Source organism: Prionailurus viverrinus, chromosome C1 (assembly GCF_022837055.1).
Source record: "Prionailurus viverrinus isolate Anna chromosome C1, UM_Priviv_1.0, whole genome shotgun sequence".
Classification (NCBI taxonomy): Eukaryota; Metazoa; Chordata; class Mammalia; order Carnivora; family Felidae; genus Prionailurus; species Prionailurus viverrinus.
In genome coordinates, this window is record NC_062568.1 from 33,572,177 (window position 1) to 33,596,261 (window position 24,085).

At 33.7% G+C, this 24,085-nt stretch overlaps 1 protein-coding gene across 2 annotated transcripts in view; it reads left to right on the forward strand.

Moving 5' to 3' along the window:
* The window catches only part of PGAP1 (post-GPI attachment to proteins inositol deacylase 1), a 91,421-nt gene that overhangs the window by 63,158 nt on the left and 4,178 nt on the right, over window positions 1-24,085 (forward strand). The window contains exons 20-27 of one of the 2 annotated variants that reach the window (XR_007154999.1): window positions 4,993-5,086; window positions 6,903-6,993; window positions 7,770-7,967; window positions 9,041-9,176; window positions 10,412-10,462; window positions 10,925-11,112; window positions 13,407-13,511; window positions 14,997-16,455. Coding sequence is in view for 1 of the 2 variants with exons in the window: in XM_047872345.1 (XP_047728301.1) it covers window positions 4,993-5,086; window positions 6,903-6,993; window positions 7,770-7,967; window positions 9,041-9,176; window positions 10,412-10,462; window positions 10,925-11,112; window positions 13,407-13,511; window positions 14,997-15,135 (1,002 nt within the window). In the remaining variant the exon portion in view is untranslated. Of the gene's footprint in view, window positions 1-4,992; window positions 5,087-6,902; window positions 6,994-7,769; window positions 7,968-9,040; window positions 9,177-10,411; window positions 10,463-10,924; window positions 11,113-13,406; window positions 13,512-14,996; window positions 22,913-24,085 lie in introns of those variants that run through there. The other variant, XM_047872345.1, reaches the window with a different exon arrangement.

The following is a 24,085-nucleotide window of genomic DNA, read 5'->3' on the forward strand; positions in this document are numbered from 1 at the left end:
ATAAAAACATGTTGAAATATTTTAAATTCTTTTGGTGAGTATCATTCATAAGCAAATAGTGTTACAAAAATAACTTATCAAGTAACAGAGCTACTAAATTATTCAGCATCATTATAATTTGCAGAATTGTATAACCTGTTATATTTATGTATAACATAAATAATAGTATTGATTAGTCAGAAAAATTATATAGTGGTTTTAAAATTGACTAAAATTTTTTTGTGCCTTCTATTAATTTTACTTTATTTTTTGGTCTGTTGTGTATTGTAATTCGGGCAGAGCAGAATTTTTAAGACTTAACTCATTCTATATTTATAAAATTTATAAACCAAAATTAAATTCAAAATTTTTTTACATGCATTATCTCATCTGATTCTCACAGCAACCTGGTGAGAGCTAGATTGTAATTATTTTTAAATTTGTGATCATTAGAAAATTGTAAGTTAATGTGTCAAATGTGCTACATTAGGAAGAGAAGATTAAATGTTGGTATAAATTGGAAAATAGCATCATGGATGACTGTTCTAAGAAATATTCTAGATTGTTAAGGGACCTTTATTAAGAAAAATTATGCCTTGGAATATAGGGGAAGAATTGATGCTGTTGTATATTTAGTATGTCCAGAAGGCATGTTAGTGTATACAGTGATATAGGCTGAGGATATAACATACTCTCTTACCCATGTCATCCCCCTGGCTCATAATTCAGATTAGTGACCAAAAAAGTCAAGTTAGCTTGATACTTGATAGCAAAGCATAATTATCTGTCCACCAAAGAAGGATATGCTAGTATTCTTGCTTAGGCATGGAAATTTATCTAAAAAAACAAGATATGTAGGTGTTACAGAATCAATGGTGGATACTTTTTTTAAATGTCAAAGAATTTGTGGTAATTAAGTTCTCAGATTACTGGAAAGATACCAGATGCTCTTTCTTCCTGTTTGTTTAAGGGGCGCCTGGGTGGCGCAGTCGGTTAAGCGTCCGGCTTCAGCCAGGTCACGATCTCGCGGTCCGTGAGTTCGAGCCCCGCGTCCGGCTCTGGGCTGATGGCTCAGAGCCTGGAGCCTGTTTCCGATTCTGTGTCTCCCTCTCTCTCTGCCCCTCCCCCGTTCATGCTCTGTCTCTCTCTGTCCCAAAAATAAATAAAAACATTGAAAAAAAAAAATTTAGCTTGAGAACAGGAGAATGAATTGAAGTTGTATATATCATTCATACATATTTTCAGTGTTGCTGATTCAAAGAAGACTGAGAAGAAGAATAAAGAGAAAGCTTGCTTGAGAGAATCTTTAGCTTCTGATTAGACAGTTTTCCATAAAATTAATTTTTTTTCCAGAAAAAGGAAAGAGAAAATTATTTACATACTCTTTAGTCTACTCTAATGAAAGAGAGGACAAAAAATAAACCAGAAGTTACTTTCTCAACAGAATTATATAAATTAGTAAATCATTTTGGTGTAGGAATAAAGTCTAATGTTGCCAAATCTTTAGGTCTAAGAGAAGCTGGAAGTCTGGATTTTTAGATTAAAAATTTTTTTAATTTTTTAAATCTTTATTTATTTATTTTTTAACATTTATTCATTTTTGAGACTGAAAGAGAGCATGAGCAGGGGAGGGGCAGAGAAAGTGGGAGACACAGAATCTGAAGCAGGCTCCAGGCTCTGAGCTGTCAGCACAGAGCCCGATGCGGGGCTCGAACCCACGACCCATGAGATCATGACCTGAGCTGAAGTTGGACACTCAATCGACTGAACCACCCAGGTGCCCCATAATCTTTATTTATTTTTGAGAGAGAGAGAGAGAGAAACAGAGTGCAAGTGGGGGAGGAACAGAGACAGAGGGAGACACAGAATCCAAAGGAGACTTCAAACTCTGAGCTGTCAGCACAGAGCCCAACATGGGGCTTGAACTCACAAACAGAGAGATCATGACCTAGTGGAAGTCAGATGCTTAACTGACTGAGCCACCCAGGGTGCCCCTTTTTAAAAAATTTTTTAATGTGGGCCTCTAATTTGAAATGTAAAGAAATACTATGCCAAATACTAAACCAAATGAACCATGTCTACAATTTAAATATGATCGATGAAAGCCAATTTAAGATTGTTGGATTATATTTTATATGAGCTATATCTGTGGCCCAGTATAATACTTAATACTCAACAATGACAGTCACTACAAAGAACTGTTATATTCAGAATACTATATAAGAAGTCTTAGAAGATTTCCAAAGATAGTGAAGAGCATTAAAGGTTAATAATAACAGCTAATATTTTCTGATCCACCTATGTGTGCCAGTTACTATTCCAAATACTTTATACAGAGGAACACATTTAAGCCTCAAACTCCCTGTGAGATAAGTGCTGTTTATCTCCATTTTACTAATAAAGACAGAGAAAAAGAGGGGTAAAGTAACTTGCCCAAGGACACAGCGCTAGTGAGAGGCAGAGCTGTAGTCTAAACCCAGGAGTCTGACTCTAAGGCTGAATGCTGCTTAACTTTCCTTCTATGCTATTGATAATTAAAGACTGCTATATATTTCCTAGCATGTCATTAGCAGGCATTGAGTATCACTTAGTAATAGAAAAATGACCTTTTCCCCTTTGCTCAACTCTTCTCCTTCCACTCAAAGCTATAATTGTAAATTATGAGTATAGGCAGTAAGTGGGGTTTTCTTTTTGAGTCTTTCTAATCTTAACCTGGAAATCCATGAAGGAGATTCAGGGAGACCTTGAGCTTCTTGAAATTTTACATGCCATTTTGTGTAAACATGCATTTCCATGGCTTTCATCAGATTGCCAGGAGAATCTATACATTTTTTTTTTAATACGGTGGTTGGAGAACATACTTTAGGGTAAATTTCTTTTAAAACTTCAACATTAAAAGGTGCTTACAGAGAAGAATAAATCTTTTTTATGCTGAAAAAATAAAACTTTAACATTAAAAGAATTTAACACTTTCTTTTTGTTGTATTTATATATTTTAATAGAAATTAGATTAGCTGATAGAATGTCTTGAGGCACTAACATAATGGTTATGAATTTAGTCTCTGAGTTAAATCCCATTCCACACAATTTCCAAAGACACTAAAGGACCTAAAAGCCTTATACAGGCATACCTCAGAAAAAGGGTCCATGGAGCATTAGTGTTATTTTGGTAGATGCAAGCAACAGATTAGGAGTGAGTAGATAAAGAGGAGAGATAGTACATCAAGCTCTTGAGAAGTTTAGCAACGAGAGGGAAGAAAAAGGCAGTAACTAGAGAGAGAAGGGGAGTAGAGTGAAGGGAAGGCGTTGTCACTGTTCTGAGGGTGAGACTTGAATTTGTTTAAATGTCAGTGGCTAAGTGAGTAAATGAATACCCTGGAATTCCATTGCCTCATCTGTCCTTAAAACTCCAGGACTTTGAAGTTAAAGCACCTAATGATACTGAAGTGTTAAATTGTTAATGAGATTACAGCAAAGTCACTACATTGTAAACTCCTTAGTGCTTACCCTTATATTCCCAGTGCCAAGCACATTGAGCGCAGTACATAGATGGAACACTTTCTAAATTGGGAAAGACCAAATAAATTAGATTTTCATAGTCATTTATCTATGAATAATTTTTGACTTTAGTTCCATTTACATAAAAACAGCTCATGGGGCGCCTGGGTGGCGCAGTCGGTTAAGCATCCGACTTCAGCCAGGTCACGATCTCGCGGTCCGTGAGTTCGAGCCCCGCGTCAGGCTCTGGGCTGATGGCTCAGAGCCTGGAGCCTGTTTCGGATTCTGTGTCTCCCTCTCTCTCTGCCCCTCCCCCGTTCATGCTCTGTCTCTCTCTGTCCCAAAAAATAAATAAATGTTGAAAAAAAAAATTTAAAAAAACAAAAAACAAAAAACAGCTCATCCCTCCCTTTCCCCCCTAAGCAGCTCCCTATTTAAGAAATATTAACAGGCTTATACTTGGAGTTGTGAGTTCAGTTCCACCACAATAATGCAAATATTATAATAAAGCAAGTCCAATGACATAAAAGTACATATAAAAGTTATGTTTATACTGCAGTCCATTAAGTGTGTAATGGTGTTATGTCTAAAAAAACTATGCATACCTTAATTTTTAAATCTTTATTGCTGCTAAAAAATGTTAACCATTATTTGAGCTTTCCATGAGTCGTCATTAATCATCATAGATCATTATAACAAACATAATAATGAAAAAGTTTGAGATATTGTGAGAATTATCAAAAGTGACAGACACCAAGTGAGCAAATTCTGTTGCAAAAATGGTACCAGTAAACTTCCTCAGTGTCAGTTGCCACAAACCTCCAATTTGTAAGAAAAAAAACAAAACACAAACACAATTATCTGCAAAGTACAATGAAGCAAAACAATAAAATGAGGTATGCCTATAATAGCTAATATTTTTTGGTAGCTTTTCATGTTTAAGTTAATATTCTAAATGCTTTACACAAATGAATATCTTTAAACCTGAAAACACCTATAAGGTAAGTACTGCTGTTGCCTCCATTTTACTGATGAGAACATTGAGTTAACAAGTAATTTGCTTGTCTTTTATGTTTTTAGTTGTGCAAGTTACTTGGGCTCCCTGTGCCTGAATTTCTTCATTTGTAAAACAGGGATAAGAATTACCTCAAAGGATTTTTAGGAGGAGAACATGAGATAATGCATATAAAATGTTTAGTATCAAACCTGAAACATATTAAATACATGCTCACCAAATGTACCTTGTAAGAAAACTTTGTAACATACATATGCTGCTTAATTATATATATTTTTTGTTACACCTTTATGAAAAAATCTGATAACATGTTTCTAGCATGCTGTATATTCTTCACATTTATTTTACTTAGAGTTTTGGTATCCATTACTGGAAGTATACCGCTGTGGCAATGTCAGGAAAGATAAAATGAAGAAAGACATTTTTATTTCATGTGAAAGTACATTTATTTCATTAACACAAATATTCATAAGTTGCGTTTTGATTTGCCTGTTTTCTAGGTAGTTAGATTTCATGGTGGAGCTCTTCCTGCTTATGTTACATCTAGTATCCTTCTTGCTTATGGAGGACAGTTGTACTCTCTTTTCTCAACAGGTAAGAATGTTTCTATTCCTCCTCTCTTTCTCCCTTTCTTCTTTAGTGCTTCATTTCTACTTATTTATCTGTCATGTGGTTAAGGAATACCTCAATTTCTTGAAAATTTATAACCTATCTCTTAAGTTTACAAGGGTTTGAGATCCTCTAGTTTTAGGAAATACCCAAGAAGATTCCTTACTGGGCTTTTCCAGTAAGGAAAAGATACTTTTGTGTCTGAAGTTTTTCCTTCTCTTCTGAGGATGTCTTAACAGGTGGAGTCTCACTGATGGGGATTTTGTTCTTCATTCCATTCCTGGTGCCTAACATAGTGTCAAGCACATAGTAGGCATTCAGCATATTATTTGGGCTGTTATCAGCTGTATCAGGTTCTGGCACACTGAATGGAATAATTGAGAGTTAATCTTAATAAAGGGACTATTTGAAAGGTATGTGATGGGTTAGGGGAAACCAACAAGAAATGATAAAATGCCAGATTAGCAACAGATCCATCTGATACTCCTCAGGACTAGGGCAAGAGAGGGAGCAAGCCTAGAGAGAGCTATACGAGAGGGCAGCATTACTGCAGCTCCAGCCACTGTCAGCAGGGAGAAAGATGGGGAAGTAAATACACTAACCTTATTTCCTCTTATCTTCCAGTGCCTATCATTCACTGAACCGAAGTCAGCCTCCCAGAATTCAGAGCAAAGTAAAGGGTGGCGATGGAATGGATCTGGAGAGGCAAATACAGAATAGACACTACATTGCACAAAACCTTCCCTAGTCTATTGCAATTAGAATAGTTTCCCAGGAGCCTACTTTGTAAGGCCCTCACACACTTGTTGGGCTTGGATAGTAAGAGATAGGAAGAGAGTAGGACCAAAATACGTAAAAGCTGTCCAGAAATAACCTTTACCATTTCCATCTTGCCAAATCCTTCTCCAGCTCCTCATTCCCTTTCAATAACTTACAATTTCAAGTCTACTTTTAGTATTCATTTTAACCTTCATGCACTGTTGTTGGGAATATAAAATGGTATAGGTGTTTTGGAGAGTAGTCTGGCAGTTACAGTATGACTCAGGAACTGTACTCCTAGTTACACGAAAAATGTAAACATACACCCATACTAAACTTTTGTACATACATGTTCACAGGAGCACTGTTAATAATATCCAAAAAGTGGAAACAACCCAAATTATCTATCAGCTGATAAACGGATAAATAAAATGTGCTGATAGGTGCTACAACATGGATGAATCTTGGAAACATGCCAAGTGAAATCCCATCATAAAGGAACACATATTACATGGTTTCATTTATATGAAATGTTCAGAATAGGCCAGTCTGTAAAGACAGAAAAGATATTAGTTGTTGCCTGGGAATAAGGAGACATTGGAGGTGACAGTTAAGGGAACAAAGTTTGTTTTGGGAGTAATGAAAATATTCTAAGACTGATTGTGGTGAGGAAGGCATATCTGTGAATGCTTAAAACCACTGAATTGCATATATTTTGAATGAATTGTGTAGTATAAGAATCACATCTCTATAGAGTTGTTGTTTTTTTTAAATCACCTTTGGAGCTTTGTGAAAATACAAATGGTGAAACCCCAGCTTTGGCTTCCTGAAGCTGTTTCACAAGTGATTGTGTCCTCCTGTATGAGATCTGTTGAATTACAGTGATTTTTAATCTTTTGAAGATAGTGTCTTTGATAGTAATGACCCTTGCTTTGTAACAAGAAATATATTGCTCTTACAGGTAATGCAGTCAGTGTATGATAAGTCTATACTTAATCACTATGAATTCTTTACTACATATAATTTTTTTTTTAATCACCAGGTCATTGCTTAGAATATGCTACTATGTTGGATAAACAAGCCAAGCCATATAAAGTTGATCCTTTTGTACTTATGATTAAGTTTCTGTTGGGGTAAGTTTTATTATCTGTGAAAATGATTTTAATTGTTTTATATATATAAAACATGTTTGGCCCCATAACATAATATAAATTTTCATAAAAATATGTTTTATTAAATGAGGTTTTTCTCTTAGGCAGAGGCCTAATTGGTATATCAACATTTACTTTAATACTATAACCAATTCAAAGGTTTTAAAATTATATATATATATATATCAATTGTAGAAACTTAGTCTGTAAATATACCAGACTTTTAACATTTGCAAATGGATGTACATGGTCCATGATATCTGAGTATCCCAGATTCATGAACACAAACCATTATAGAGTATTGATGAAATGATGTCTCGGATCACTTTTTCTTCCCATACAAGTATATTTTGGATCTCTCTACCACATGTAACATTCCTTTTTTAATTTATTCACATTTGGTGGGTTTTTTGGTTAAGAACCAATATACTTAGATCTCTTTTCTTCTGTCATAACAATTGTTGGTTTTCTAACCTAAAAAAAAGATCACTTGTTACTTCATTACAATGATCAATAGAGAGCAGTGGAGTTATATTGAGACTCAGGATTCAGATCCTTGAAGATCAGTAGACTTACTTGGAAGATAAATGACTTTTTCTCTGCAAGGAATTGAAATGTGTTTTTCAGTATAATTATGAGTTGAGTATCATTGAACTTTGGGGACTGTAGTAAATGGTCAAACACCTCAGACATTAAATATTTGAAAGTTGTTGATTTTTTTTTTTTTGCTTTTATTGTATGTTTTCTTTTATCCACAGATATAAATGGTTTAAGGAATTATGGGATGTGTTATTGTTGCCAGAATTAGATGCCATCGTTTTAACTAGTCAGAGTATGTGTTTCCCCCTTGTATCCTTGATTCTCTTTCTGTTTGGAACATGTACTGCCTACTGGGGTGGTCTACTTTCTTCTACATCTGTGAGACTCCTTTCTTCATTGTGGCTAGCTTTGAAAAGGTAAAGAATGACCAAAAGCTTTCTCATTGCTCTTAAGGAAAAAATTATATTTTGATAAGGATCCTCAATATTAATTTGCTTTCACTAAACTGTAATTTCTAAGGAAAGATGTATGACTAGAAAAACATGGATTAATGTTCAAAGCTATATCTAAATAAAACTTTTGTTAAAAATATATTATCGCAAGATAAATGCTATATTTGAGTTAGACCTTAATGCCAGGAGTTAATCAAAAAAGTTTGACAGAGGGATGTTGTGCTGGCTCAATTGGTAGAGTGTGTAACTCTTCAGCTTGGGGTCACGAGTTAGAGCCACATATTGTGGGTTGACATTACTTAAAAAAAATACTGACAGATTACAGAAGTAGTTTTAATGTTTATGGCTGTAAATCTTTCCAAGGAAGAAGTGTTTCTCTGGCAATGCTTTTATATGCTAACTTTCAGTCAAACCTGGGGGCAATAGATTCCAGTCAAGATACTTAAGATCAGATTAGGTGAAATGCATAAAAATTCCAAAAACATTGCCTAGAGTTTTATTACAGGCCCATAGACAAAGTTTGAAGTTACTGGTAGGCTTTTCTGATAAACCACTGACCTAGTTTCCATTGCCACTGCTCCTCACCAAGACATATTATATGATTTACTGTCACAGAGGGGATTATGGTCTGCCTTCTTCCTTCACCCTTCTGAGATGCTTCAGACACTACTAGCATCACATTGTCTGAGTGATCTCAAGACTTTAAGAAATAGAAAACTGTTTTTCCTCTTAATCAAGATCAGAAATACATGGCACAGAGCCTATTATTAATGATTATTTGTAGCAACGTTTTTTTCTTAGTATCAGCCATAGTGTATCTAAGTGAAAGAGGAGCTATCACAGTGTATTACAGAATTTACAATCAAATATGTGTCATCCCTTGCCTTTATGAAAAAACATTTTACTGCTTACCTTATGGTACTTGCATATTAATAAGCAGAAGAGCCTGGCAGAGTACTGAATTGTTTTCTTCTTATATGTGACCATGTAAGTAACTGTTAATATACTTGTAAAAGCTTTATTCTTATTTTTTCCAGGCCCCCTGAACTTCCTAAAGATATCAAGATGATATCACTAGACTTGCCCTTTTTGACCATTGTTTTGATCATAGTTAGTTGGACAACTTGTGGAGCATTTGCCATACTTCTTACTTATCTTTATTATGTGTTTAAGGTATGTCACATCACTGAAGTCAGAATGGCTGGGCTTTGGGTCAGGCAGGCATAGAATTTCCTTTGCTGTTGTTAACAAAAATTTTAATTACAGCTGTAGTAACCTTCTATTCTCTAACAGGCTTAAGTGTAAAAGGCTTTTTTAAACATCTTAATTATTTAAAATACGTAGTTCACTGTAAAGCTGAAATTATTAATCTGAGTTTGGTTAGTGTATTTAAAAAAAGGGGGAAGAAGATATAACCTGTTTCACATTGCTTCTTGCTCTTACAAGTAATGTTAGCTTTTTAAAAAATATTTTACTAGAGCAGTTTTTATTCGCACCTCTTTAAACATGGGTAGTAAACAAAAAATTATGTCAGTGGGATCAAGCTATCAAATGTACTGAGATAATGTAGAATGTTAACAGATGTTGCTGGAGAATCAGAAGGCAAGGATAAAATAGTCTGATAATTTTACTGGGAAACCAAAAAACACTTCCAAGAAGGCTGACAGCTTTGCAGGAAAATCTAGGTTATACAACTGCATACTCTCCACATGAGGCTTATGTAGAGACAGTTGATAACAGAATGGATCATCTTTTTTTTCTTTTTTTAAACAAAGTTGACTTATGTCTGCTTTTAACACTAATACATACACATTATTTTCAGTTTTCCAAAGGAATTTTGTCTATCAGAAAAATCTGTTTACTACTTTGATTTATAAATATGATATTTTTAGCTTTTCAAATTGGATGTTTCAAATAATTGATCCAGTAAGCAAAATTTTCTCAAATACTTAGCTTAAGCAAACATAGCAAATTAAAAGATTTTCTCAGGTTCTTATAAACATTTCACCAAGTTCAGATTTTCAGTGATGTGGAATGTGTGAAACATGTTAAATTCCTTATGCAATAATGAAGATAATCAAATATTTTACTCACAGGACATGAAGCTTCTAGAGCAAAGCATTATTCAAATATAGTCTCACAGAATATAGGAGGTATAACAATATATCCTGGCCCTATCATACTCTGAAAGTTTGTTCTTATTTTTTTTCTCTTTTATAATCCATGATAGCAAGTATGTGTAGTTATTATGTACCTTTTCTGAAAGACTGTTTGTAAATGTTTAAATGTGTTTTTAGTTTTCTAGATTTCTTTAAATTTCAGATTATAATACTTCTCAATTGTAATAAAAATGGTTGTTTTTTGTTTCAAAATAAAAGTGAAATTAAACAGTTTTTTCTTTTTCTTAGATTGTTCATCTGCAAGCCAGCCTAGCAACTTTTAAAAATAGCCAGACTGTGGTAAGTTTTATTTTCACTTTAATATAAAAGAACATGAGGGAATAAAAAAATTGTTTTGTGTTTTTTTTTTAAGTTAGGATTTTACAGTGTTTAAAAAAGATGTCATGAATTTAAATAATTTTAAGATAAGTGAACCTAGAAATTAGATTGTCTAATTTTAAATTGATCGTTGTCAGTAAATGTCATTTTTATTGTTACAAATTATCTTTTAAATTTTAAGTAATTACTTAGAAGATACATTCTCAGCAGTGGAAATACCAAGTCAAAGGAACAAAAGTTTTATAATGATAACCACTTTAAATTACTTTTGAGCAAGGTAATTTATACTTTGAGCAAAGTATTTTATATCAGTTTGGTAATAGATGTGTTTATTTAGCTGTTAAATAATGGAGTGACTCTAAGTAAAATAATAAACTTAAATTTTATGCAATACCTTAGTATTTTTACTTTATTGTTTTGTAGAATCTCAAACACTCTAGAAGAAATGAAAAAAAATCAAATCACCATAAAGGCTCTACAGTACACTATCTTCATTTATCTGCCAATGATGCTGAAGATAGTCTTCGTATGCACAATACTGTGATTAACTTATTAACATGGATTGTATTACTCAGCATGCCATCTTTAATTTACTGGTTAAAGAATCTCAGGTGCGTTTTATTTATATAATTATAATTTATGTGGCTAAAACAATAAATGTCTGTAAGTAGAGACTTGCCAGATTCCTAACGATCCATCAAACGTCCTCAAGAACAGGAAGCTATATATCACCTGAAATTTATTTTCAATACAATCACATTTTTTTCCCTTACTGTGAGAATATAAACTTCCTCAAAATCTGCCCAAAAGAGGGAATTGTGTTTTATTTATTTTACCTTTAACCTTCTGTGAGTCTAGACATATGTGAAAATGTGCTTTGTTTTGCTGACCCAAGGTATTCATAATGCTAGTGCTTTAAGTATTTTTCAATTCATGATCAGTTTTATGTTTCCTTAAATTGGGGAAGAAGAAAATGTTTACATTTAAAAATATTGGAAATAATGAAAAAAAAGTATACTTTTCTAATGAGCACCAAACATTAAACTAAAATAAATGACCATTGTTTGCCTTGCCACATGGTAACTATTCTAGGTTAAATCAGAGTCTGAGATGCCCTCTAAGATTGTTTCTAGAATATTTAGTTATAATTTGTTTTTGAAAAATAGGCCACATCATCCAATAATTGAACTCCTACTCAATATAGTTTTTAGAAACAATATAAAAATTTCAAATTATCTAAATACTGAAAGTATATTTTTTGAAAAGTCAAAGTTTGATAAATCAACAGGTTACCAGATGTTAATATTCTTCCTTTGTCCCTAATTTTAGTCACAATCCAGAGTTTTTTGTTCAAAGGTTTGGGGAGAAAATTATTTGAGGAGCATAAATTTATGATTCTAAAAGGCTATAGATGTCTCACTGTCAGTAAATGCCAGAGATGAGAATTTAGATTTTTTTTTTTTAATTTTTTTTTTTTCAACGTTTTTTATTTATTTTTGGGACAGAGAGAGACAGAGCATGAACGGGGGAGGGGCAGAGAGAGAGGGAAACACAGAATCAGAAACAGGCTCCAGGCTCTGAGCCATCAGCCCAGAGCCCGATGCGGGGCTCGAACTCATGGACCGCGAGATCGTGACCTGGCTGAAGTCAGACGCTTAACCGACTGCGCCACCCAGGCGCCCCTTTTTTTTTTTTAATTTTTTTTTTCAACTTTTTTTATTTATTTTTGGGACAGAGAGAGACAGAGCATGAACGGGGGAGGGGCAGAGAGAGAGGGAAACACAGAATCAGAAACAGGGAGAATTTAGATTTAAAAGAAAATAAGAGACAATTTATATAAATCTTCATTTTTTCATCTTTTTTATAAACTAGAGCAGCCTTAATACATTTTGAATAACTTGTTTTATAAAAACATTATTTCTGTATGACCTTTCAGACATACATGTACCTATTATTAAATTTTTTTAAGTTCATTTATTTTGAGAGAGATGGAGTGAGTGAGCAGGGAAGGGGCAGAGAGAGAGGGAGAGAGAGATCCCAAGCAGGCTTCACACTGTCAGTGCAGAGCCCAGAGTGGGGCTCAAACTTAGAAACTGCGAGATCATGATCTGACTGAAACCGATTCAACGCCCAACCTACTGAATCACCCAGGTGCCCCTATACCTATTATTAAAAAAGTGCTGAGGTGCGTGGGTGGCTCAGTCGGTTGATTTCAGCTCAGGTCATGATCTCATTGCTCATGGGATCAAGCCCTGTATTGGGCTCCATGCTGCCAGTGTAGAGCCTGCTTGGGACGGACTCTGTCTCTCTCTCTCTCTCTCTCTCTCTCTCTCTCTCTCTCTCTCTGCCCCTCCCCCTCACGTGTACACACTCTCAAAATAAATAAACTCTATAAAAATAAAATAAAAGGAAGTGCTCCCATATTGGATATTTTATTTCCCTTAGTAGTTTCTGAACATAATTCTCAATATAAAGCCTTAGGTATAAAGATGATCCATAGCAAAAATTATTTATCAAAAATTTCATGAGCTGTTTAGAGCTCTCATATCAATGCAGTATTCTGAAATTTAATTAATTTGTTTGATTCTGTTAATTGAAAATGATTGAGTTGGGGCGCCTGGGTGGCGCAGTCGGTTAAGCGTCTGACTTCAGCCAGGTCACGATCTCGCGGTCCGTGAGTTCGAGCCCCGCGTCAGGCTCTGGGCTGATGGCTCAGAGCCTGCCTGGAGCCTGTTTCCGATTCTGTGTCTCCCTCTCTCTCTGCCCCTCCCCCGTTCATGCTCTGTCTCTCTCTGTCCCAAAAATAAATAAACGTTGAAAAAAAAAATTTTAAAAATAAATAAATAAAAATAAAATGATCGAGTATACTTTGTTGATTTGTTTTTGTTTTTTCTCTTTGATGTAGGTATTACTTTAAACTTAGTCCTGATCCGTGTAAACCTTTGGCATTTATCCTTATTCCAACTATGGCAATTCTTGGAAATACTCACACCGTTTCAATAAAATCCAGGTATAGTAGTTCAATCTTTCTTTTTCTTACATCTCTTCCTAGTCTTTATCACTCTTTCTTTGATGCCTGAAACATGTTCTTTATTTCTAATTATTTTGACTGTTCCTAAAGTTAAAGCTATAACTGTAGAGTAATTATAGTTTGTATGCAGATGTAGTTTATATGCAAGTACTATATTTGTTTTCTTAATTATCGGGTTTACTTGTTAGTATATAATGATTTTTTTTTAATTTAGCCCTTAAAATATATGATGTCTAATAAGATTTGTTTCCAAAAAGTACAGAAGGAGGGCCACCTGGGTGGCTCAGTCAGTTGAGTGATTTAGTCTTGATTTTGGCACAGTCATGATCTCACCGGTTCAAACCCCACGTCAGGCTCCTCACTGACAGCATGGAGACTGCTTGGGATTCTCCCTTGTTCCTTCTCTCTTTACTCCTCCTATGCTCACTCTCTCTCTTAAAATAAATAAATAAATAAACAAACAAACTTTTAAAAAGTAGAGAAGGAGTGAAGTGGATAGGATTATAGGTGAAGTAAGATTGGCCATCACTTGATACTTTTTGAAGTTGGATGATGGGTACATGAGGTTCATTATACTATTAGTAGTTCACTAATACATATGTTTAAAGTTCTCCATAATAAAATTTGAGTTTTCATTGTCTGGTTGTTTGCTCTATAAGCCTGTTTTCAGTTGATTCTGGCAGATGTTTGTAGACATTGTAGAATAAGGCAGACCTGGGGTTTAAATCTTGGCCTGCCATTTAATAGCCCTACATCCTTAGACAAATTTCTTTAACCCCTCTTATCCCAGTTTTTTGTTTTCAGAATAAAAAAGTAATAGTCTTTTCTGTATTTTTCTTTTAATAAGATTTGGTGTCATTTTAATACTGTTCCTGTTAGTAATTAAGGATCATTCCCTTTTTATTTGGTTGAGGCTTTTTGTTTTGTTTGCTATACAAGTAGGGTTAAAATAAATATTTCTATAGGTATGTCTTAGTAAATATTATTTTTGCAAGGGTAAATTTTTAGAGGTAGAATTGGTGAATAAAAGTTCGGCTAGTATTTTTCTCTGGCTAAAATACAGCTTGTATTGATCTTTTTTTTTTTTTTCAACGTTTTTATTTATTTTTTTGGGACAGAGAGAGACAGAGCATGAATGGGGGAGGGGCAGAGAGAGAGAGGGAGACACAGAATCAGAAACAGGCTCCTGGCTCTGAGCCATCAGCCCAGAGCCCGACGCGGGGCTCGAACTCACGGACCGCGAGATCGTGACCTGGCTGAAGTCGGACGCTTAACCGACTGCGACACCCAGGCGCCCCTGTATTGATCTTTTTAAAAATTACGTATGGTTAAATTCATTATATGAAAAATTACTCCATCTAACACCATTTAGAATACTTTCTCAGAACTGTATAAAATATCAGCATATTCTGGTTTTGCCTGCAATGTTGTTTGCATAATATATATTTCTCTGTCTCTTTACAGTAAATTGTTGAAGACTACTTCACAATTTCCACTTCCTCTGGCTGTTGGTGTAATTGCTTTTGGGTCAGCACACTTATACAGGGTTCCATGCTTTGTTTTCATTCCTCTTTTACTCCATGCATTATGTAACTTTATGTAAGACTGGATTTAAGGAATGATAAAAATAATTTATATCATTAGAGTCAGTGTTAAGAGGGAATGCACACATCCATGAATGTGGATGACAAGATCCTTTGGAGAAGACAGGTCTATTTTTACAATATTGAAAATAGGAAATTAGTTTTATAATGCTTGAGGAAAATAGTTGAAGCATGGTTTAGTTTTGTGGTATGGCATCTAAGTACTAGTCATTTTTGAAAAATTAGTAAAAGGATATGGTGGCCACTGTTTTTGAGGACTTCTCTGCATAACAGCTATTCTGCTTGATTGGCCATACTGGGGATCTTCTAAACACTGAGTAAATGTAGCATTGCTTGTAATCTCAACTCAAGCATTCTGCTCATTTCATCAAACTTTCTTCTGAAAAGTAGATTGCTTTGTATTTGCTACAGTATGCATATTGAGAAATCAGTCTTAAAAGATTGATGAAATTCACAACTGTTTGGTTTCCCAAAAATGAAATAACCACAAAAAGTCTTTGGTCAGTTTTTGGCAGCCACAGTGATCAAGGCATATCTTTTGTTTTCTTACATCTATGAAAATACAACTTTTAATTTTAAGGAGACATGTTTTCTTGGTAACCAATGCAAGATTAATTAACATAATTTAAACTCAAAATTCAATGAAATTTTCTTGCTGCTTTTCAAATGCAGATCTTATTTTGTACTCTTGGTAAACATCAGGAGACTATTAAAGAAATCTGTTGTTAAATTTAAAGAGAATTCTCCCAAATATTTACTTACTAGCATTGGAGCAGTACAGTTGTCCAGCATATGCCATTTTATTTAATTCATTGACCCCATGGTTGCCAAAAGTGCCTCAGATCATGGTGGATTGTTAACATAACTAAATTCCAGTGGTCAGAAAAAACTCCAGGTTTGCACAAGTTTTGTCTACTGTAGAGAAAAAGCACGATTAAGTGCTGTACCACATTTGATAAATAAAATTATACTATTAACGGAATAACCACTACTCCATTAATAGCGTAATGTATAAACAATATACTTAAATAGATTGGAGATTTTAGCCACTAGTTTTAACAATGGAATCTTAATTTGCCAAGATGATTACTGTTTCACAGAAAAGAAAGTAATATTTCTTTCATTTCAGACTTCAGCTCACTTTTAACTACAAAAGAGTAGGTAATAGAGCTAAGTATTTTGCCTTAAGATAGAATAAACTCAGGCTGAGGTGTACTTGGCTCATGGAGCCTTTCCTTTAGATGTATATGCTCTACATACCCAAAACCTTTTTAAGTAAAGCCCTTAACTCCCAGTAGTACCTGCGAACTTGTGTCTTTGTTAGTACCCAGGAATGTCCTTGAGTACCAGATTCTTTTTATCGGCTGTTGCATCTGGATTCCATTACAGTCTCTCAGCTGTTACTGCCTGTGGAGGGTTACCTCACTTCTCTTCTCAGTTATTCCTCAGGTCCTTGCTGTTTTGGCATCATTTGAGGGTTTCAGTGTCATCTGTGAGGGTTTGTAAATTTGTTTGATTCCGTTGTTTCTCCCAGCCTCATGCCTGTTGTTTAGTATTTATATTTTCACTTACGAAGATCATTAAAGGGAAGTGATAATCTCATAGTAAGACATGGCAAATATTTCAGGTTCTTGATTTGAGAGAGGTAGCAAAGGGATAAAATGCAGAATGCTTGTTTGTTCAGTACCTGAAAGGAAAGATGTCCCATGGCATACCACATGTATATTTAAATAAGGACACATGTGCCTATGTTTATCTATTCATATACCCATAAGTTTATGTACATTGTATCTTTGTTTTTTTCACTGATGTATGTCAAGTTATAGGTTAATTGTGTCATTTAACTATTTCTGAATTTAAACATATTTATATACAGAAAGAACTTTAGAAAATTCATTAATTTGGATCTTCTATTGACAGCCATAATCATGGTGTTTATATGATATAAAGTCTTCTTGTTCAGTCAGGACCGTTCATGACTAAAATATAACAAGCTTAAATTTCTCATTTGTGAGTAGGAGATTAGCTTTTTAAAGCAGCAGACTAGGCATATTATATCTCACTAGACAATTTCCATGTAAGTGTAGTTATCAAGTCCTAAAGTCTTATTTATTCTAACAGAATATTTCATTTTAGGGCTATAAAAAGGATTCTAATTAAACATTTTATAAACAACAGGTTGGGTCTTTAGCCATTATGGGTACATATATATACAGATACATACACGCATGCGCGCACACACACACGCGCACACACACGCACACATTTTGACAGAGTCTTTATCAAATCCTGATGCACTTTAAACCCAAATAACTACCAGAGATGAGAAGGTAGGCTCTGTCTGAAGATTAGGGAAATTGATGTTTCTGTCACTTGAGAAAATGAAGGTCCTTTTGCCTCTCGATTATACATTGCTCCTATCATGCTTGCAGCTTATTTTATTAGCTAGTAAAACAGCACAGCTTTATTAGCACTGTTACTAAAAATGAAGTTGTTTATTGGCAGTTACAGTGTGTCCAGTTCGGCAAACTTCTGAGCTCTAGTACTATAACATTTTTATTTAGAATTTGAGTTTTGAGTAAGTTTTGTGCTTATAAAAATTACTCTTGGACCCTATCATTGATAACTGCATCAAACATATAGACCAAATGGTAAAAGTACTGAGTAATTTCAGTGTTTCTAAAGCCTCAGTTGGAGTTACTATTATAACTTGGAACTGATAATACAATAGAAAACTTTAACCTCTTTTTTCTGGATCTTTTGCCAGAAATTAAACAGGTTCTGCTAACTCTTCTTGGTTGTCACCAGAATGAAAATATTTAGAACAGTGGTCCTAAAAAACCATGTGTGCCTCGTTCACATTGATTTTGAGTCTCTTCAGTATATATAGATCATGTATTGATTAGTTGTTAATTTTTTTTTCATATTTCAGTCAGATAAATTCACATGTATATAATGGAATACCTTTTCTTGATTGAACTACACTACAATCTACATGATTATACAGTAAAGAAAAATAAAGAGCTATATACTAGGCCTAGTAAATTTGTTTGTTGTTGATTTTCCTATCACTTGTACAGATGGTACACATTTCCACCACACACACACACACACACATACTTAATAAAGGCAGATTATCTAATTTGTTCATTCTCTAGTTTTACACTTTTCTTAATGCTTCAGACTTGTCATTCATAACACAGTATATTTATATCACCTCACTGCTCATTAGCACCTCTTACACTAGTGGCCAGAAGGGAAATAAAAGGAGATAAAACTGATTTTCAGTTTAGTTCTAGAAAGCTGTAGGGAAAATGGGAGGAATTGATTCCTGAATCCCAGGATAATTAATCTGACCTGTATTTTCATCTTGGGCATTAGGTCTGAGTGTAACAGCTTGCTTATTAGGAGGTTTAGTGCAAAACTTTACATTGCTGCATTTGCAATTTTAGTAACCTATTATTAAAATCAGTTGGGAAAAAAATTTTTAGTGTGTTGCAACTTTTTGTGATGAGGCATCTGTTGATTATTTTTCATCATTTTTTTTTCAGTGTTACTATCATAGGAAACTAGATACCTTGTGCAGTTTTTTCAGGGGGAAGTCAATTCGGAGAGCATGACACACTTCCAGGAAGTAATAAAAGTATCTTTGTGTTATGCAGGGCGCCTCGCGGTCTCAGATAGTGGAGCGTGCAACTCTTGATCTCAGGGTTGTGAGTTTGAGCCAGTTCTCAACCTGGCACCAAACTTTCTTCTTTGAAGTTGGTTAAGTAAAATTGTTAAAGTTGACTAGCATTTCCTGTTTTGCTCTAGAAACCTTTAATTTCCAGAGTTCTCATTTTGAATTAAAATTGACTTACATTTCATAGGTGTAGCAAGTAAGTTTGGCTAAGTTTGGTGTGGAGATTACTTAAAAATAAAATCTTTAAAAAAAAAAAAAAGGATATCTTTATATTACTAAATTAGACCCTGACAGAAAGCTTCCTTGCCTCCCAATGTAAATGTAGAAGGTACTTTTATAAAACAGATGATTTGGAGCTGAAATTTCATCTCACTCTTGTTGAACAGAGGGGACAACATTACCAAGTCTTTAATGGACTTCTTTTTTTGCATATTACTCATGCATTTTTTCACAGTAAGTTTCAACAGCCTGAAGAAATAGGAAGTCTGGGAGGCTATTTGTGTCCTTTACGTTTAATAATGATGATAGGAAAGAAAAGTCAGGCCAGTAATCCAAATCTGAATATGTGTACTGTAAATGCTCAAGAATTCACAATTTTGTGATAAGTTATATTATGAATATAGAAGACTGGATTTTGTATATTAATAACAGTTTTAGAACAGAATGAAGTTTGGAAATAGTGAGAATAGACTAACTTGTTATATTAATAGTATAAACGTAACAGTACACCTGAATCAATAATGTCTTTCAAAAGTTAGATGATATTCTAATGTACATCTTGATTACATTGTCTGTAGTTGAGGATTCTGAGTCAAGTACAGGACTTTCTAAAAGTGCTTGTTTTAGCATGTTATGCTGTCAAAAATGACTATGGTTTGAAATGCCAAGTAACCAATTTCTGACGATTTTGTATAGAACTTGATATGTATGAGTCAGAATTATTCTGTAATGATTCTGTACCTTGTAACTTTGAACACTCGTAAAAAACAGTTAGTGTAAATTTGTTTGCATATTTGAATTTAATCTTAATTTAGGAAGTCTAAAAATTAGCCGTTTTTGTAAAGTCCGTGTGCTATTTTTTAATGTTATTTTTGCTTTTAGTATTTGTATAGTGGTAATATTACTAGCACCAGTAAAAGATTTATAGACAAAGCATAGAACTATTAACTATTCAGAAGCCTAGATTATAGGCATATTTTGTATTTCATGTTGTACTTGTTTCATATTGGACTTTTTGCATCCCTTTTACAGGAAAAAAACACATTTGAATTTTTTTGAGCGTAAAACACTACATTGAAAAATATAACTATATTCGTATGGTTAGCAAAACATGCTTTGCCACCAAAGGCTAAATGAAACTGTAAAATACCTCCAGATATTTGTGCCAATGAATTTTTCTTAACATATTGGGATTAAAGCAGAAATATTATTTTCAGTATTTTACATCTAGGACTTATATTAAATATGTAAATCTTCAAAACTTATATTCCATACTCTAATGTTTCTTTGAAAACATGTAATGTACCATAGTATATTCTATTTTGTCTGATTTCTGGGATAATGTTCTCTGGTTTTAGTGGGTTTAAAAGTTAGTTTACCCAATAATGATCTTTTATTAATTAATTGAAGTAAGCATTTGAAGTAATCTTGCTTTATTTATCACAGATTCATTCTGTGTTGTAAAACTTCAAGTTTTGTTGTACAGATCATTTTTTGGTACAGGTGTCTCTTATTTATGTAACAGTGCTTACTGTGAAATTTGTTTTGTCTTCTGTGTATTTCCATTACCTTTTTAAATCACATGTTTCAAAGGGGAAAATTATCTACTAGATCTTAACTTAGTCCAATGAGATAAACATTTCAAAACACATATTTTAACAGAAAATATAAACAATCAATGGTGTTAATGCTGAAGTGTTAACATTGATGGGTGTTATATTCACGAGAGAAAAGTAGAAAAATGATAGACTCAACATTTTTATCTGATTCGAATTCTTTAATTTCTTCCCTCTGGAAATTCTCAAAAGGAATTTCATTCCTTCATATTATAGTTTTTCCCATTGAATCATGTAATTGATTTAATCATTTATTGTTTCTCTGCCCAGTAATGCTGATGCAGTTTGCAAAAATAGCCTTAGATGTAAAGAGGCAAGAAAAAACCAAATATTAAAATGTTTGACTGTGGTGACGGTTTATCCAATTATCTGGTAGTAACTGGATATTAGTAAAAAGATGATGTACAAGACCTAAAATTTCAGTTAACATTGTTTTTTGGAATGAATTTTTCCTCTGTGTTAAATAATTTTATCCTAAGTAGGAAATACCTGTATTTTAATATAACTATGCTGTCTACAGAATTAAATATGTGTTTGTTGGAATATTGGTAGAAATAAACTCTTCCTCCACTACAGAGGGGGAAACAAAACTTTCAATTTTTAGTGTATATAATTTGTGAAATTGTATTGTGTATTTATATTTTTAAAAATATATAAATGACTTTAAATGTATTATTTTGAAGTAGTTGTATTACAGTTTCTTAAACTTACGTGACTAACTTGCTTACATAAATGCTTACATAAATGTAGCAACGTACCCACGAGAAAATAGACCAAAACTGAATGCGTATTATCACTGTGACCTTGAACTTTTAGTTGTTTGGGATAAAACAGACTGTGCCTTAAAATGATGAAAGAATGCCCTGCAGTTTTATAACTATATTTTATTATGGGTCATCTTCTCAACCTGGCACCAAACTTTTTTCTTTGAAGTTGGTTAAGTAAAATTGTTAAAGTTGACTAGCATTTCCTGTTTTGCTCTAGAAACCTTTAATTTCCAGAGTTCTCATTTTGAGTTAAAATTGACTTACATTTCATAGGTGTAGCAAGTAAGTTTGGCTAAAGTTTCTGAAAATAAATTTATTTTAGGAAAATGTGGTGGCACTTCTGTTTTGTATTTATTTACACATGGAAAATTAATATTCAAGTATATTTCTTTGTCTTTTTAATGAATAATCTATCAAAGACATGAAGTAAGACCTGTACTTATTTTTCCTCAGATTATTGAGGCTCATACTTGAATATTAGAGTTAGTTTACCCAATAACAATTTTTTAGTACTTAAACTCAGATTCATGCAGTATATTTTTAAATATTATTTTCCCCCTTTTCTCTTTTTCTTTTTCCTTCCTAATACTTATTTTTAAGATCTCAAGAAAGAACTGGCTCTAGTTGTTTTTGTTTTTATTTTTTAATGTAAAAACTTGGATTTTTACTGTGCTTATTTAAAATAATTTCTATTAAGACAAATTATTCCATTCAGAGGATATCATGGTCTCTGCTAAAAGATACCCCCATCTCTGTGTACTCAGAATTTGTTGTGTATTTTTCAGTTTCAATTTTGAATGTAAACTCAACACATTTCTTCTTCCCATTTCGCCTTCACTACCTGCACCCAGAGACAAAAATCTAGGATTCTCTAAAAATAGGTAGAAAGAAAACATGTCTTTCCTTAGAACATGGTAAAATTGAGGTGAAAGTAGTTTGCCAAGGAAATGTAATAAAATACATGGCTGCCAACCTGCATCTGTGTTTATAGTATAGTTAAAAATTTATAAAGGACAAACTATATACTGAGATAGACTCAGTAATATTTTATTTGCAAATTGATACTTTTGTCCAGAAAATGCAGTGTATAGTAACAATAGTTAGTGCAAAGGAATTTGTCCTATGGCATATACTGGAAAATGATTGTCACCTTGCAGATTTTTCCTTTTAAGCATGCCTGATCTTCTCCAGTGCTTTGTATAATATATGGTGTATGAAATGCACAAATGTGATTTTGTGTGTATTTTTTAAATGGTATAAGTAACATTATTACATTTAACTGGTTGTAATTCACAAAAAGTGCTATTTATTATACTCTGTGGAGTGTTGTGTATGTTTTCATGTGTGTTTCGACATTATGGTGTGGAGTTTAATGAATATTTGCCTTCAGTCTTTCCTCAGGTATTAATGTGTAGCAATTTTTGGTGCTTTCTTTTTAAATCTGTCATAATCTGGTGTTCTGAATGTTCAACAATAAATTTGGTGAACAAGGGCATGTGGTGCAGAGATTGTTTGCCAGTTCACATACTCCACAATACCATCTCAGGAGAAAATCCTTCAAGATTACTTCTTTACAGCACATCTGGATTTCAGAAATTTGAAGGCCTATGCATGGCACATAATGACACATTACAGGTAAATATTAGAAGCCAGATAAATTCTAAGATTTCCCAAGTTGGTATTTTGTAGCATTTGTATGGACATCTCATGGTTCATGTTCCATTTTTAAGGAATTGAACAGTTACAATCTCTCCCAAATACAGGTTTCTCCCAAAGATCATGCTTTCAACTTTTCTTATGCTAACTTGATATATGTTCTTAAGTGACCATTTTCTCAAATTACATGAAAATGAGAATGATCTAAACAGTTTGAAACAGATTCCCAGGTCACCCTAACACTAATAAATTTGATCTGTAGGGAAGAAACCTGGGATTCTGTTTTGTGTCCCAAATAGTAATTCTTAAACTTTGCTCTAGTCAATAAAATTAACTTGCTAGGGCTCCTAGAAGCATCTAGAAAGACTTAGGATTATAAGATGCCAAAAGAGACACTACATAATTTGAGAGTTTAGTATAGATTTAAACTTCACTAAGAATGGATGAGAGGAGTTAAAAATGAGGCAGGACATCTTTTGAGGGACAAGTGGTACACTCTCCCTCTGATGAGAAGAGTGTTTTCTAAACTCTTATAATCAGCATCTCTGCATATATCAACATTTACAAATCATCTGCATGTATTAACGTTGTATATATTATTACTAAATAAACCCTGAAAAGTAAATTTTTAAAAATGAGAAATATACAGCTAGACGTTTTAATAGTTTCCCTTGGGCCTTTAAAGGATTATCTTTAAACCACCAAATGTAGAGGCCACTGGAGTATACAAAATGAAAGCTTCATAAATCATTCCCACTAGTTTTTCTCCCTTTTTTGAATAACCACTTCATCTTCACTCCCTTTCACTGCTGCATAGCAGTGAAAAATTTAATGGCTTTCAACAACACCTGTTTGCACACAATTATCTAGGTCAGATATCCTATCTGGTATATTCAGGTTGTTAGGGATAAGGTTCCTCTTTTTGCTGGCTGTTGACAGAGAGCTGTTTTCTGAGCTCCCCAGTCTGCCTGCTATGTGGCCCTCCACAAAATGGCAATTTGCGCCTTCA